The following is a 14970-nucleotide window of genomic DNA, read 5'->3' as shown; positions in this document are numbered from 1 at the left end:
GAAAAAATAGGCATTTTATTTTTTTACTTCTCTGGGACTTTGATTCAGGGTGCAACGCAAGTGGCTAAACATCCAATATTTTACAACTTTTGTTGACCGACAGTTTCCACTGATGCGAACTACAAAACGCTGTTTAGATGAAAAATATGTAAATTATGTGATTGCCTTTAAAAGTGTGATAAAACCAGAGAGACAGTAACAGAGCCATGTTCAGCGTTTTATTAGGGATTAGATTAGGAATAGAATGCGTGCATATTGTTTATAAATAAAATAAAGTTGAGTATTAATTAAATGGTTACGTATATTTACTTCATCACATTATTCACAGACCTTCACTATAACATGGCAAACTCTTAAAAAAATTGTTGTTGTAAGCCTATAAAAAGTAAAAACTTATTTGCAAATGCAATATTTAACAATAAATTATAAACAAACACTTTTTCTTTATTTATTACTGTCTTTATTCCTTAGTTTCCTTTAGTTTTTTCTAGTTTTTTTCTATCTCCCAAGTGTCTACAACCTTTTTATGCTAAAACTGCCTTCACGTGCTCTCGGAAATTTGTTAGTTCCCACTTCTGAAGTCATGATTCCGAGCTGGTTATGTTTTAGGTGCTTTGTTGTCGGAAAAATGGAAGACCCAGATTCATGCTTGTGTGTGTCTTGGGAAAATCATACATGGTAATAGTGTTTATGGTAATACATCTTATCTTTTAAAACATATTCATTTTTTTAACATATTCTTCCTGTGGGACTGAAACCAGCATCTATATTTTTTCATAAATCAATCGCTATTGGTGATCCTTGATGTTTATTCTGGGGATTTGCAAATATTTAGCGAATATAATGTATTGAACAGAGCTTATCAACTTTTGATTATAAAAAAGGTGTTTTAAAAGTGTAAAAAGTGTAAAAGTGTCAGATTTGGAGATACAAGCTTTAAGTCTTAATAGATATGGTATGTGCATGTATGTTCTACAAAACATGACATTATTGTCCATTTTAATGAGCATTTCATTTCATCATAAACATTTATTCACTTAGCTGATGCTGGCAACCAAAGTGACCAACAAATAAGCAAGCGTTGAATAATTTGCGTACTTAGCCAAAATGAACATATATTTGTTTCATTAAATCTTAACTGCCATACTTTGATACCTTAAAGCAAGTACAGACTAATGTTCTTCTTTCATTGTCATTGTGTACAATGTCAGGCACTTGTTTGTGTTCTGCAGTGAGCCTGTGTGGTGTTCTGTCTTTCACTTGGGAAAGGGGTTCAGGTGTGTGCCTTTGTGCTGATCGGAGGACATGTAGTGACAAGCACATCCACAAACAGCTACATCCCAAAGGTAACTAAAGATACAATATCAAGCCTGTTATGGAGGTAAATGGCAGGGAAGGTTCAAGCACTGGTGCTGTCAACGAACAAGCTGATTCACGCCCATCACAATTAATTCAACCCCATGGTACTTTTTGTGTTGTTCGTCTATATCATCTTCACCTCATAGCACCTCTCCCACACTATCAGAAGAAATGGTAAAAAATGGTCAAGCTGTCATATACAGTACCCTAGATGTACCTGCAATGTACCTCTGAGGAACTAATATGCAGTTTGCCCTTTTTTCGACAATGCAGTCAGTAGTCTGATTGTTAAATAATGTGAACGAAAAGATTATATACAGATTATATGTGTTCATTATTTCAATAAAGAGAAAAAAATTAGAGATACATTTTATAGACAAAGTAAGCTGATAATATGCCGATAAAAAAACAATATATCACAAACATTCTAATGGATTTAATGGTGACACCCAGAATTGAATTGGTTGTAATGTAATGTCTATGGGTCTCAACTGGTAATGTGTTCTGGGTGTTATCTATTGAATAGGATCCAATATAACATTATTATCTAAAAAAAAACACTCAAAACACCACATGAAGGAATTATAGGTAACGGTTCACTTGTAGTGTAACCATTCTAACAATACGTTGTTTTGTTTTTATTCCAGCAGGCACATCATGGGCTCTATTAGTTTTCATGTTAATATTTACAGTTTATTTAAACTCGTGTTTCACTAACACGGGTCAGTGTGTGAATCCACATTCAGAGAATGTTTTATGAAGTTGTCTTATGCAATCGTTTGAGTTCCCAGTGGAGATGCTGGGAACTCAAGCGTCAGTAATCCACAGTGTCTGCTCTTCTCCCAACACATGCACATCAGAGCAGTGTCTACTGCATGTTCCTATATTAAAAATGGAATTAGCTGGAAAGAATTCGAAAGAACGTTTATTGTTCGTTTTTTGCGTTATTTCTTATTTCTGTGTGTCGACCAATGCTGAGGCCAGCTGCAAACTCAAAGCCAAATTCAATCTGAGCGGATATAAGGATGTGGAGAAGAAGACGGTGGTTATTGGTGGTATGTTTCCTATTCATAATCGCCTGGCATCAACTGACGGCAACACCACAAACGCTCCAGAGTCCTCGGAATGTGAGGGGTAAGATTACACTTTTTATATAACCATAGAAAGATTTCAGATTGGAAGAAAAGCTGTCTAGAACTTGTGTATTGAAATAATAGTATAGTCCTTTTTACAACTATATGCTTGTTATTGAATTTGCTGACTTGTAAGGCTTATGATGAAATGCACGTTATTTGGAAACTGTTTAATATGTTTTATTACACTGCATTTCCTGGATTGTTACTTCATTCATACAGATTTTCTTTGTCATCGTTGTTATCAAAATCGCAGGTTGGCCTCCCTGGAGATCACTGTTACTTTCCATAAACTCATTACATGTTGAAATTAATTGTATACAATACACCTATTGGTGTTAACTGGTATTACATTGGTAATCCCCAGTCACCTGATATTTACAGTATATTGATACATTATAAAAGAAATGCCATTTATTTACAATATCATAAAGTTAATTTGACAAGCAAATCAAGATATGCAAGAAAAATTGTATTAAATTTAGAGAGAATTGAGGACTAAATTAAATGTCCACATCACACATTTGTAGAGTAATATTTTCAATAAAATTAATTTTGTATCTATTTTCCAACAACATACATATTGTTCCGAATCTATACGGTGTCATTTATATTATTTTTGAAAACAACTTATTACATATGCAAAAGCACATGGTCATATTTTGTGTGTTTTGGAACATTTTGTGAAGTTCCCTTAAATTCCCATGGGAGACCTATGAATCACATTTAAAATGCAAAATGTATGTGTTCTTTCTGCAACATCTCATTCTCCATTTTGCATTTTTAAACATTTTAAACTTTGACCCCTTATGGGCTGTATGCAAAAGAGCAGCGTTTGGTTACCATGAAATGAAAACTGACCATTCTTAGTTTAATATTGCAGTGTTTTGTTACAAGTAATTCATCTGTGAGGGTCATTGTTGCTTACATGTATGTGCAATAAATGTAAAATGTCCCTTTCAAACGAAGTCTCTTCTTTACATGACGAATGTCTTAGCATAAGGGTGAGGCTATATTGACTGTTCAATGACCATGGTTTTAACTTTCAATGATCCAATCAATTCCCAAAGAACAAAATCAAGTCCTGCCATGCATTTTTATCTCATTCCAGAAGCCGTTTCACTTAAATATACATCACAATATGGAAGAGACACAACTTGCGACTTCTGTGTCATGTCTACCGATCCATGTTAAACAAAGCAAGGGAACATCATCCAGGCTTTACGTACTTAAGAAATGACAACAAAATGTCTTTGAAGGAATTTTGCACTCCCAAACATTTCCCATTGACTTCACCATAGTCATTTTATGACTAATATGAACAATCAATGGGAACAATTTTGTGGGAGAACTATTCCTTTATGCTTTGTTTACACTCAAAAATGATTCCAGTCTTCGATTGAAAGAACAACACTCAATAATATATACAGTGTTTATCAATCCAGGAGTGCTATTCATTTATGTCTAGGACACCTGCCCATTGTATTGAATTCTAATGTGTGAATTTCCCCTCAGTTTTAACTTCCGTACTTTCCGCTGGACTCAGACCATGCTGTTTGCCATTAAAGAGATCAACGCCAGGGTCGACCTGTTACCCAAAACTGAGCTAGGTTATGTCATCTATGATTCGTGCTTCACCATTTCCAAAGCTGTGGAGGGGACCCTTACCTTCTTGACAGGCCAAGATGAGGCTGTGCCCAACTACAGATGTGGAGATGGTCCTCCACTTTCGGCTTTGATCGGGGCTGGAGGCTCTGATCTCTCTATTGCCACTGCCAGGATCCTGGGCCTCTACTATTTCCCACAAGTAACCTTCAATTTTTACTGTATTTGATCTGTGATGTTTTTAATGTTTAGATATTGCTATATTATAAAGCCAAGAATCACAACAAATCAGTTTGGGTGTTAGAACTAAAGTTCTTCTTTCCACATTACTAGATGAGCTACGAATCTTCATGCTCAGTTTTAGAAAGCAGATTTCAATACCCCACCTTCCTCCGCACTATACCCAGTGACGAGCATCAGTCTGTGGCTATGGCGCGACTGGTGCTGCATTTTGGCTGGACCTGGGTGGGTACCATCGCAGCCGAAGACGATTACGGCAAATATGGCATCAAGAGGTTCAAGGAGCTGGTGGAAGAAGCAGGGGTCTGCACATCCTTCTCTGAAACCCTCCCCAAGGTCAGCAGCCCAGAGGCCATCCAGCGCATTGTGCAGACGGTGCTGGACTCCACGGCTAAGATCATTGTGGTGTTCTCCTCTGATGTGGATATGAGCCTCCTGGTGGAAGAACTGCTTTTGAACAATGTCACCAATCGCACGTGGATTGCAAGCGAGGCCTGGGTCACGTCTGCTGCCATCTCACATCACCGCAATATTCTGCCCGTTCTGGGTGGCACGATCGGGTTCGCTGTGAGAAAAGCCACAATACCCGGCCTGGAAGAGCACCTGCTGCAGATCGATCCCTATCAGGACCCTTTGACAGAAGAGTTTTGGGAGACAGCTTTTAACTGTACGCTGAATTATCAAAAGGCAATGCAAAATGCCCAGACAAGAGAGGCCAGAGAATCAGGGAATATTACAAGTGCTCAGGATGTCAGATTAGCTCCCGAAGGCCTCTGTAATGGGAAGGAGATGTTAGGCAAGTTAAATAATACATTCACAGACGTGTCACAGTTGAGGATTACGTACAATGTGTATAAGGCTGTGTATGCCGTGGCACATGCCCTTCATAATCTGGAGCATTGTGTACCAGGGTATGGCCCTTTTGATGGCGGCACCTGTGCTGACATTGATAAATTTGAGCCTTGGCAGGTAAAACACAAAACAACAAGCACACAAAGCAAGTAAACAAAAAACAAAAATGATTCGATTCCAAAAAAATCTTTTTATATAATATATGTGTGGTGTATATATGCTGTATATATATATAAATGCTCGCATATATATAAATGCTCGCACATACATATGTATAACATATATTTACATAAACATATATATGTGTATGTTTAAAATAATATGTACACTATGTAAATATAGATATATATTTCTCATATTTCTTAAATATATACAATATATATATAAATGTAAATGCCACACACACACATATTATATAAACACAGTCCTTTATTTTGGAATGGATGAATTGTTATTAATTAATTCAACAATTAATTAATTTGACAGGACTAAAAAGATCATCATAAATTTTAACCACTTATTTGCTATGGGTGTATAAAGCTGCAATTTATAACACAATAACTTTAAAATAATCAGAAACTGAGCAAGTAAAGAAATTTCATCTTAGCCCCTCTTGATTCCGAAGTGTAAGTTTATAATAATGGGGTTTAATTTGAGCACGGAGTTTGCACAACATGTTTTTTCAACACGTAAAGAAAAGCATGTCAAATAATCTACAGTTTAATGTTTCAAACAGAGATGGCGATAGAGAGGTAAAAGTTGTGGATTGCAGCTTTAAAATGTTACACACTTATGTGGAACAGAAACAACACAGACAAAAACGATGTCTTTTTAAATGTTCGTTAATGCATTCAACACACAGTTGTATTCAAAGGGGCTTAAAATGGTGTCAAATGATTCATTTTTGTGTGTTCTTTAAAGATGGGGTAACTCACACAGTTTCTGCAAATCTCAAATTAATCATGAATACTTATACAGTAGTATTGCATACTTTCTATCTTCGAAGAGTATTTAGTTTCATCAAATTTATAAATGAGTGAGACAGTTCAACTTTGCAAAACAAGTTGGAGTGCTGGGGGAGTGTATCGAACACAGAAATACTACGTCATACGTTCACTCATTTTTTTAACAAGTTTACCATGTTAAGCATAAGAAGCCAGCATGTTTAACAGTGTAAAGAAGTCAAAATGCATGAAATAGCATGCTACCCCATCTTTAAGATTCAAACCTATGACCTTTGCAAATCTAAAAGTGCTCTATCAAATGTGCTACAGAAACACTAATCTTTGTTAGTTAATCATGTCTCGTTCATGTCTTCTTGTGTTCTTCTTTAGCTGATGTACTACCTGAAGAATCTCAGATTTAAAGTCCCTCACACCGGAGAAGAGATTTACTTCAATAATGGCGATGTGGAAGGCTTTTATGAAATCTTAAATTGGCAGAGTGATTCAGAGGGTGGGGTTAAATATCACTCCATTGGTAACTATAGTGGCACATTGCCCATAGATAAGAGATTGACAATTGACAACACCTCTATCATCTGGAACAATGAAATTCTGGAGGTGAGGAGGTTACACTATGTGTGCCGTGTTTAATCTTTTGACAAATCACCCTTACTACCATTGACAATATGAAAATAAGAAATGGTTAAAATAGTTATTTTGTGTGGTTGACAATCAAAACGTTAATTTCACTTGTACAAGAAACAACCTTTCAAACTTTATTACAGGCTTTTTAATGCTAATTAAATATTGTATTACATAATATGGCCTGTAACCACCAAATCACTGACAATCACTGACATTTTTATGTAATAATGTTTTTCCCATCTTATAACAGGTGCCCTTCTAAAGAGGCTTGAGACTTTATCGGTTTGCTTCTCATTTTTGCATGTGGAATCTCTATAAGAAACAAAGTAAACAAACTGACGTGCTTCCCCGGTGAACTGACATGAAACTTCTTGCGGTCTTTTGTTGTTGTGTCACAGGTGCCACGCTCTGTGTGCAGTGAGAGGTGCCAGCCGGGAACCAGGATGGGTATCCGTCAGGGAGAACCTGTTTGCTGTTTTGACTGCATCACATGTGCAGATGGCGAGATCTCGAACACAACAGGTCAGGAGTTAATCATTATGAACATTGTTGGTGCGTGTGTTTGTGCGTTTCTTGGAGAGGCATGATATTCCACCCGATGGATATGTATATAAATAATTAAAAGATCATTCAAATTCATCAAATCAGCATTTCTAGATCTATTGTGTCCATTCCAGTCCAGTGTCTGTTGGATTTCAACAAAATCAAACCTCAGGAGTGACATTAAGTCATCCAACAGCAATGTGAAAGACTGACAGCATGAAAAGACACATGAAAACTGTAATAAAAATCAACGTTATCCCGTAAAAGATTTTTATGAAATTTCCTGAATACAGATATTGCTGTTGTGTTGCTTAAAAGTGATTATGAACTTGTTTTCTTTGCATTTGAGGTCTGAAAAATACAGAGCATCTTTTCTGTTATTTTGACATAAATGCAAATTAAAACTTGGAAATTTGGGAGAAATATTGTTATTAGTTCACAGAATAAAACAAAAATAGTAATTTTACCTTAACACATACCTAGAAATAGTCAATTCTGAAAAATGAAATCATTTTGAAATGGTCTATTAGTTTTTTCTGCAGCTGCTTATCCTCCTGATAATATATGATCAGCGATTATAAATAGCAAAGAAAGCTTCTTGTCATTTTTAAAGAGTACATAACTAGGGATTTCTAAGGTCCTACTTTGATTTATGAAGTGTTCAACAACAAGTTGTTGTACATAGGTGTAAAAACACTATTATCTCGTAATAATAGGCAGTTATTCTTACCGTAATTCTTGACTAACTCTCAAATGATTTGTTTCGCAATTGATCTGTATAATCGCCTCCTTTCCGCTAGCCTAGTCTGGTGTGATTGGTCCGATGGTCTAGTATGATGTGATTATTCAGATGGTCTAGTCTGCTGTGATTGGTCTACGTTGAATGACCCTCACAAACTTCAGTGTTTGTAGGAGAAGAGTGAAGTTTTTCGCTGGAAGTCCTAGCAAAATGTAGGCGGGGACTATATGTAGTGATGTACATCTGCGGCGGTTCACGAATCGGGACAACTCTTTTGAGTGATTCAGAGTCGACTCCCTTTTTTTCAAGCCTATAACTTTGTTATTCATTCACCTTCGGATTTCATCTTGGTAGACTGCTTACTTTTAGACACGGCATCATTCCACAGTGCATGAAATGTCATTTTCATGATCTCATGTTAAGTACTCTTTAACCATGTAGCCAAATAATCACTTTGAATCACTTGTGCGTTTCCAACAGATGCAAGAGGTTGTATCCAATGCAATGAAGACGACTGGTCCAATGCAAATCATGATGAGTGTGTGCCAAAGACCATTGAATTCCTGGACTTCTCGGAACCTCTTGGGATCACACTTATCGCCATCTCTGCTTTTGGGGCCCTTTTGACTATCGTAGTTGCCATCATTTTCTTTATTCACCTAAACACCCCTCTGGTGAAGGTCAATGATCCACTGCTAAGCTTCTCCCTGCTGTTCGGTTTGGTCATCACCTTCCTTTGTTCTATTGTCTTCCTGGGAGAGCCTCAGATGTGGTCTTGCATGACCAGCCAGGTGGCACTGGCTGTTGGCTTTGCTCTGGTCCTCTCCTCCATCATGGGGAAGTCAGCTCTTCTCATGCTGAGAGCCAGAGCGGTTAAAGCCGTCAAAAATGCCTCCAAGAAGGCCAAAGCGGCTGCGGCAGCTTCTGAGCAAAGTCCCGACACCGCTGTCATTGCCCCAGCCATACCTCAGAAGAATGACTTTGACCCCATACATCCCAGAACCCAGAGGGCGATAATGATAGTGTGCACCCTGATCCAAGTGGTGGGCTGCACTGTGTGGCTGCTCCTAGTTCCTCCGCACCCGGTGAAAAACACGGCCGCCCAGAACATTAAGATCATCTTAGAATGTGATCCTGGAAACATCATCTTCATCTGCTCCATATTTGGCTATGACATTCTGTTGGCAGTCGTCGCGTTCGCCTTTGCTTTCGTGGCGAGAAAGTTGGAAGACCACTTCAGCGAGGGCAAGAGTGTGACCTTTGGCATGCTGGTGTTTTTCATCGTTTGGATCTCTTTCGTGCCGGCCTACCTGAGCACACGGGGGAAGTTCATGGTGGCTGTGCAAATCTTTGCCATCTTGGCTTCCAGCTTCGGCCTGCTGGCTTGTGTTTTTCTCCCCAAGGTCTATGTGCTGCTTATCAAGCCTGAGAGGAACAAAGAGGAGATGATGATTACCAGACCGATATCTCGTGGCACAGCTGCCAATGGAAGCTCAGCGTCTATAGCCAGCACTGCCAACGGCAATGGCACCACTGTGTCCACCGTGTCTCTAGATGAATGAAGACAGTGCCTGAAAACATCACTATGAACTTTCAAGTCCGATTTATTTGTTTGAACTTCATATTTCATAAATATAAATTTACATATCAGATCTAAAACAGAATAGGAATAACAGTAAAGAGACCTTAAAGGGGTCATATCATACATTATTATTACTATTTCTATTTCTATTTTAAATCTATGTCAAGTTTCTAACTGCCATGTTCTTTAATAACAGTCTCTATGCCATGTTTGATTAAGAAAATAAAGGAAGGAAAATAATGAAAGTAAAATTGGATTCCTCACGATATGACCCTTTTAAATAAACATGAAATTTGCACTCAGGGTGTTTTTTGACTAGTGTAGCTGTTGATATGAAGCAAGAGTCGGCACATAAATAAAATAAAACTTATTTCCTGTCTTAAAGACATGACAATAGAGAGGTAATGCAGGTTCCTGACAGCAGGTGGGAGCACTGAGACTTCAGCAGCCGGATATTCTCCACATAAAAGTACCACAGTTGCTCCTGTTTGATAAATAAAAGATGTATCGCAATAGTTTTGCTAACATACATGAAGTATATTTTTGTGAAACTTCTGTAAACTATGCTTTATTTCTAAATGTAAAGTTTCTTTAAAGGTTTTATTGGTGAGATTAGAATAAACTGGGTGTGTTATTTAGAGATGTGGGAGGCGAAGTTAAATCCTTTGTAAATTGTTTAGAGCTATGCTGAATTTTGCACAGGCATCTTTGAAGGGGTCTTCATTTTCATGTCTTTTTCTCAACTAATATGTACTAATCATTATCATATGTTTTGCATTTATCGTATTGATAAAATAAACAGTTACACTAAATTGCCAGTTTTGTTTCTCTCTTTTTACCTTACATTTCCAGACACCATGTGACACGAAGTGTTTAGCAGACACTGAAAGGCTGAATCAGACTCCATCTTTATTTATTTGTATCTCTCCACTGCTAAATTTATCACCGTAGACTCTTACTATATGGTTCCTATTTTGTTAAAATAAGCGTTAAGAGAAACCAGGGAGTAACAAAAACAGCAGTCCTCAACAATAAATTTGACCATGCATAATATACTGTATCTACCTACTATTTTTAGCCAAATATGACCAAAGTTGGCATTGATTAAATACTTGCATGAAACAATATTTTCAGACATTTTGTGTTACAGAGAGGAAGTATCCAGTGGTCACACGGTATCACTTGCCACTGTAGATGCTTTGTGGAGGGATGGTGTTTGTCTATAATTGGACGTGTAACAACATACCCTGTGTGAGGGAAGCCTAGCATGCCTGAGGAAGACCTTTGCAGTTGATATGGGTGTGTGTCTGAGTAACTGTGGATGTGGTATAAACAAAATGCCTGAATAAGGGTTTGGCAATAAGGCTAATTTAAGACCACTGACCACAGACAACACTGAGTGGAAACCAGCTAAACTGACGGCCCTGTGAAGGTATGATTTTAATAAGTCATCAGATCTTTGTAAAGTAATATACAGCATGATATTAATGATACATGCGGTCAAATGGGTGTTACGAAGTTTATGCTTGCTACTATTTTAGCAGGCCGGTTTCATGCTGAGAGTTGTCCTTGAGAGTCTTGTCAGGTTACAGTGTATAGATCAAAGGTTCTCAAACAAAAAATATGTAAGACACGTTTCATGGACTTGAATCATTTAAGTACCTATGTCCTCTTTGTGCTTTCAAAACAATTTCTTTCCTAAACATTTCTTTAAGTGATGTAAGTGTTCTAATAAAATATCAACATTTTATCATGTATAGCAAGCTCTATTTAAAACTCCAAACGATGTTTGAATTGTTGGAAACTGACAGAACTACACCACAGATATAGCAACAAATTCTGGGCTGAAAAGGGCTTACATTTGGCACTTCTATAGCTTAGTCCTGGTATTGCTTTATTCCACAGTCTTGTGTCAAACAGCATTAGGGTTGGTTGTGGTGTGAGTCTCAAGCCAAAAGAAACAAAAAGCCATGCATCAGTTTGGCCAAATCTTGGCTTGATTTAGGCTCGCAATGAAAAGCAAATAGTTGAGTTAAAATCTTGGTGGGTTTTGGTCATGGTTTTGTTTAGCCGAAAAGTTAAAAGCAACAAAAACTGCCATTAAGAAATAAAATATACGTAAAAACATTTTTGGTCCTAGAAATGCATCCCCAGAAATGCGGTCTTGAAAATGCAGCCCCTTGGTTTGCAGGCAGATGCTACTCTCGTGAATAGCCTACAATCACACACCACTGTGACGGCCTGGTTGCATAAAGCACCTTAAGTTTTTCCCTTAAGTGTGAGACGTAAGGTGTGATTTCCCTTTACCAAAGACAATAGGAGAATAATAAGGTAAAACTTAAGGTATTTTTAAGGTCACACTTCAGGGAAAATTACACTTAAGGTGCTTTATGCAACCGGGCCCACATCTTTATTTTGACCTCACAGTGTCATGACCTGATGGACGTCCTAAGCGACCGTTTATTAAATTTTAAGTTATTTTCTTGTGTCAATGCTACTTCTCTCCTTTTTAAGACATAAGGGTAACGTCAATATTAATGTTAACAGAGTAAATTGAGTAGGTTTTGTGGGTTATGATATTACTATATTATTAATAAAATTGTTATGATTGTTCCTTTGGCGTTGCCAATGTTGAAAGGCCTACAGTTTTTTTTGTTGGTGACATTTTAAAAACAAAATGTCTGGACAAACTTTATTTAGTAGATTGTATTGCACAAACTGTAGTTTATTACAGAGACATCGACTTTCTCTGTTCCCAGCGCTAGTATAAAATGACTGAATCAGTCTTTAAATACAGCCACGTGACAAATATATTTTTATTATTAAAGCGTTTTTAATAGCACATGTGGTATCTCTTTTTTACATACAGAATACAAAATGAGTGTCTTGGGACAAAATGAGCGGCATGTCCCGCTGTTCTCTTGGGTGCGGTACTCTCATCGAGGAGGGGGATGGACACGATAGATGCGTCGAGTGTCTGGGCGTCCAGCACACTGAGGCAGCTTTCATTGACACATCTTGCCAGCACTGCGGGCAGATGGTCATACAGAAGTTGCGGTTACGGGTGGCTGTCTTCCTAAGGGGAACCAGCCACCATTTCATTGCTACCCCGGCCGTGATGTCGGTGGCTAAGGCCCCGATGCCCGCCAGTGTTAGCAGGGTTAGTGATGTGGGGACCTCTGCGAACGTAAACCCGCCAGCCAAGTAATCACGGGCCAACCAACTCTGACGAATCCAAGCTCCCCCCCTGGGGGGTCGAGCTCAGGAGGAAGCAGAAGTGATGTCAGCCATGCTAACACAGGGATAAGTGGTTCCTGGGGTCAGCGCGCGGTGCAAACCGCGGCCACCCCGGGTGCAATTTTTTTCCCGGAGGTGCATGAGGAGCTGTGTAAAACTTGGAGTGCTCCACTCATGGCCCGCTCCAGACGGCTGCTACCTGGGGGAATCGGCCACGCCTACCGTCCAAAGCGTGTAGGACTTCGGCATCACTGGTGTCGAAGGCTTGCACTGCTGCGGGCCAGGCTGCCTCCTCTCTAAGCCATGGCCATCCTGCAGGTCCCCCAGGCCAAGGCGTTGAGAGGGCTCCATGAGGGTAAGGCCGACCCGGGAATAATGCAGGATCTCCGTGCCGCCGCTGACAGCGCTCTATGGGCGACCAAATGTCGGGCCGGACAATGTCCACGGTAGTGGTCCAGGAGAAATACCCCCGGCTGTACCTTGCGCAGATGAGTGACAACGAGAAAGTCCGCTTTCTTGATGCACCCGTCTCGCAGGGTGGGTTGTTGGTAACACCGTCGAGGACTGCGCTCAGCAGTTTTTGATGGTGAAAAAGCAGACAGTGGCAATTAGCCACATTTTACCGCTCCGCGACTCGGCCGCCTAGAGGCCTCCGAGATCCCGCGTGACGTCTGCTTCCAGGCAGCCCAGGAACCCTTCGACATCGGCTCCGGTTCCTGTGCCCCCACAGGCGGCACCCCGGAAGCTGAGGTCGAGGGGGAAACCTCCACCCCATCAGCAACCTTCTCGCAAGAAGTGACACTGACGGGAATACCCAAGGGAGAACAACATCAGGCCCGACCTTCACAGCCACGGTCTCTGATCGGTCGGTACGGGACGGCTCCTGCCTCGTCCCTGGGAGCTCGACAGCTGCCCATACTGTCTCGGTGGCTAATGAGTACGGTCCGTCTTGGTTACTCGATCCAGTTCGCCAGAGACTCTCCCAAGTTTCGGGGCATACTTCGCCTCCATACTTCGGGTAGAGGTCACCACCCTTCTGGCGAAACAGGCATCGAGTTTGTCCCTCAAAACCAAGATGTTCAGTGGGTTACAGCCCGCACTTCATCGTTCCCAAGAAAGCGCCCCATAGGTCTGTGTACCCTGAACAAAGCACCTTCACAAGCTGCCGTTCAGGATGCTCACGCAGAGGCGCATCCTGACATCCATCAGGTGTCAGGATTGGTTTTGTGGCAATCGACCTGTTCTCCCTTTAAGTCTTTTCCTGTCCCCACGGTCTTCACGAAGATCGTGGAAGCCGCCCTATCTCCCTGAGGGAAGGAAGGTGTGCGGGTACTTAACTATCTCAACGACTGGCTTATTTTGCCACACTCGCGAGATCTGTTATGTACACAAAGGGACCTGGTGCTCCAGCACCTAGATCGATTGGGACTACAGGTCAACCGAGAGAAGGACAAGCTGTCCCCGGTTCGCATCATAACCCTCTGGCTTCCATGACCTTTCGACGGACTAAGGTTCCTCTGGGCAGGTAACGAGGCAAGTCATGGTGACGATGGACGCCTCCCTGCAGGGGTGCGGTGCAGTGTGTAACGAGCACGCAGCAGCGGGGCGTTGGACGAATCCCCGCCTGCGCTGGCAGATCAATTGCCAAGAGTTGCGGGCTGTGCTACTTGCACTGAGCAGGCTGCGGCCTCTCGTGCAGGACAAGCACATGCTGGTCCGAGGACAGCACTACAGCTGTGGTGTACATCAAATCGTCTGGGTGGCGTACGCTCACGGAAGCTAACACGACTTGCTCGACGCCTCCTCCGGTGGAGTCAACAGGTGACCCGTTCCCTGCGGGCCACACACATCCCAGGCAAACTGAACCAGACAGCCGACGCACTTTCTCGTCAGTATACGCCTCGCGGAGAGTGGGGCGGGGACCAGCATTTAAATTTCATTCGCCAAATTTCATTGGCCTTTTCTATAGTAATCAGAGTTGATTGGTTCTCAAGGGCGAACCCCATCTGTCGTTCTTCACACAATGTCTCGTTCCCTCCATCAGGGACATTTGTCTCTGTCAATGCTAATAAATTTAATAAATACTATTTA

At 40.5% G+C, this 14970-nt stretch overlaps 2 protein-coding genes across 2 annotated transcripts in view; both read left to right on the top strand.

Annotated features, from left to right (window-relative positions):
• The first annotated feature begins 2251 nt into the window (after positions 1-2251).
• On the top strand, positions 2252-10252 carry LOC130435777 (vomeronasal type-2 receptor 1). The gene is made up of 6 exons (XM_056766611.1): positions 2252-2493; positions 4008-4299; positions 4431-5306; positions 6524-6751; positions 7177-7300; positions 8541-10252. The coding sequence occupies exons 1-6, from the start codon at positions 2252-2254 to the stop codon at positions 9620-9622; spliced, it is 2844 nt and encodes a 947-aa protein (XP_056622589.1). The 3' UTR covers positions 9623-10252.
• Positions 10253-11041: 789 nt separating this feature from the next.
• The window catches only part of kcnab1a (potassium voltage-gated channel subfamily A regulatory beta subunit 1a), a 150398-nt gene continuing 146469 nt past the window's right edge, over positions 11042-14970 (top strand). Inside the window, exon 1 of the mRNA XM_056765585.1 lies at positions 11042-11074. The gene's annotated coding sequence lies outside the window, so the exon portion shown is untranslated. The remainder of the gene's footprint in view (positions 11075-14970) is intronic.

Source organism: Triplophysa dalaica, chromosome 14 (genome assembly GCF_015846415.1).
Source record: "Triplophysa dalaica isolate WHDGS20190420 chromosome 14, ASM1584641v1, whole genome shotgun sequence".
In the NCBI taxonomy this organism is placed as follows: domain Eukaryota; kingdom Metazoa; phylum Chordata; class Actinopteri; order Cypriniformes; family Nemacheilidae; genus Triplophysa; species Triplophysa dalaica.
The sequence above is the reverse complement of the archived record's forward strand: the minus strand, read 5'-3'. Positions and strand labels throughout refer to the sequence as shown.

What these genes read in the sequence shown, in the direction of transcription:
- LOC130435777 (XM_056766611.1), top strand. Translation starts at nt 2,252, where the DNA reads ATGGAATTAGCTGGAAAGAATTCGAAAGAACGTTTATTGTTCGTTTTT. An exon ending in GCCTCTACTATTTCCCACAA is followed by an intron (nt 4,300 to 4,430) that starts GTAACCTTCAAT and finishes CCACATTACTAG; the next exon opens with ATGAGCTACGAATCTTCATG. An exon ending in GGAACAATGAAATTCTGGAG is followed by an intron (nt 6,752 to 7,176) that starts GTGAGGAGGTTA and finishes GTTGTGTCACAG; the next exon opens with GTGCCACGCTCTGTGTGCAG.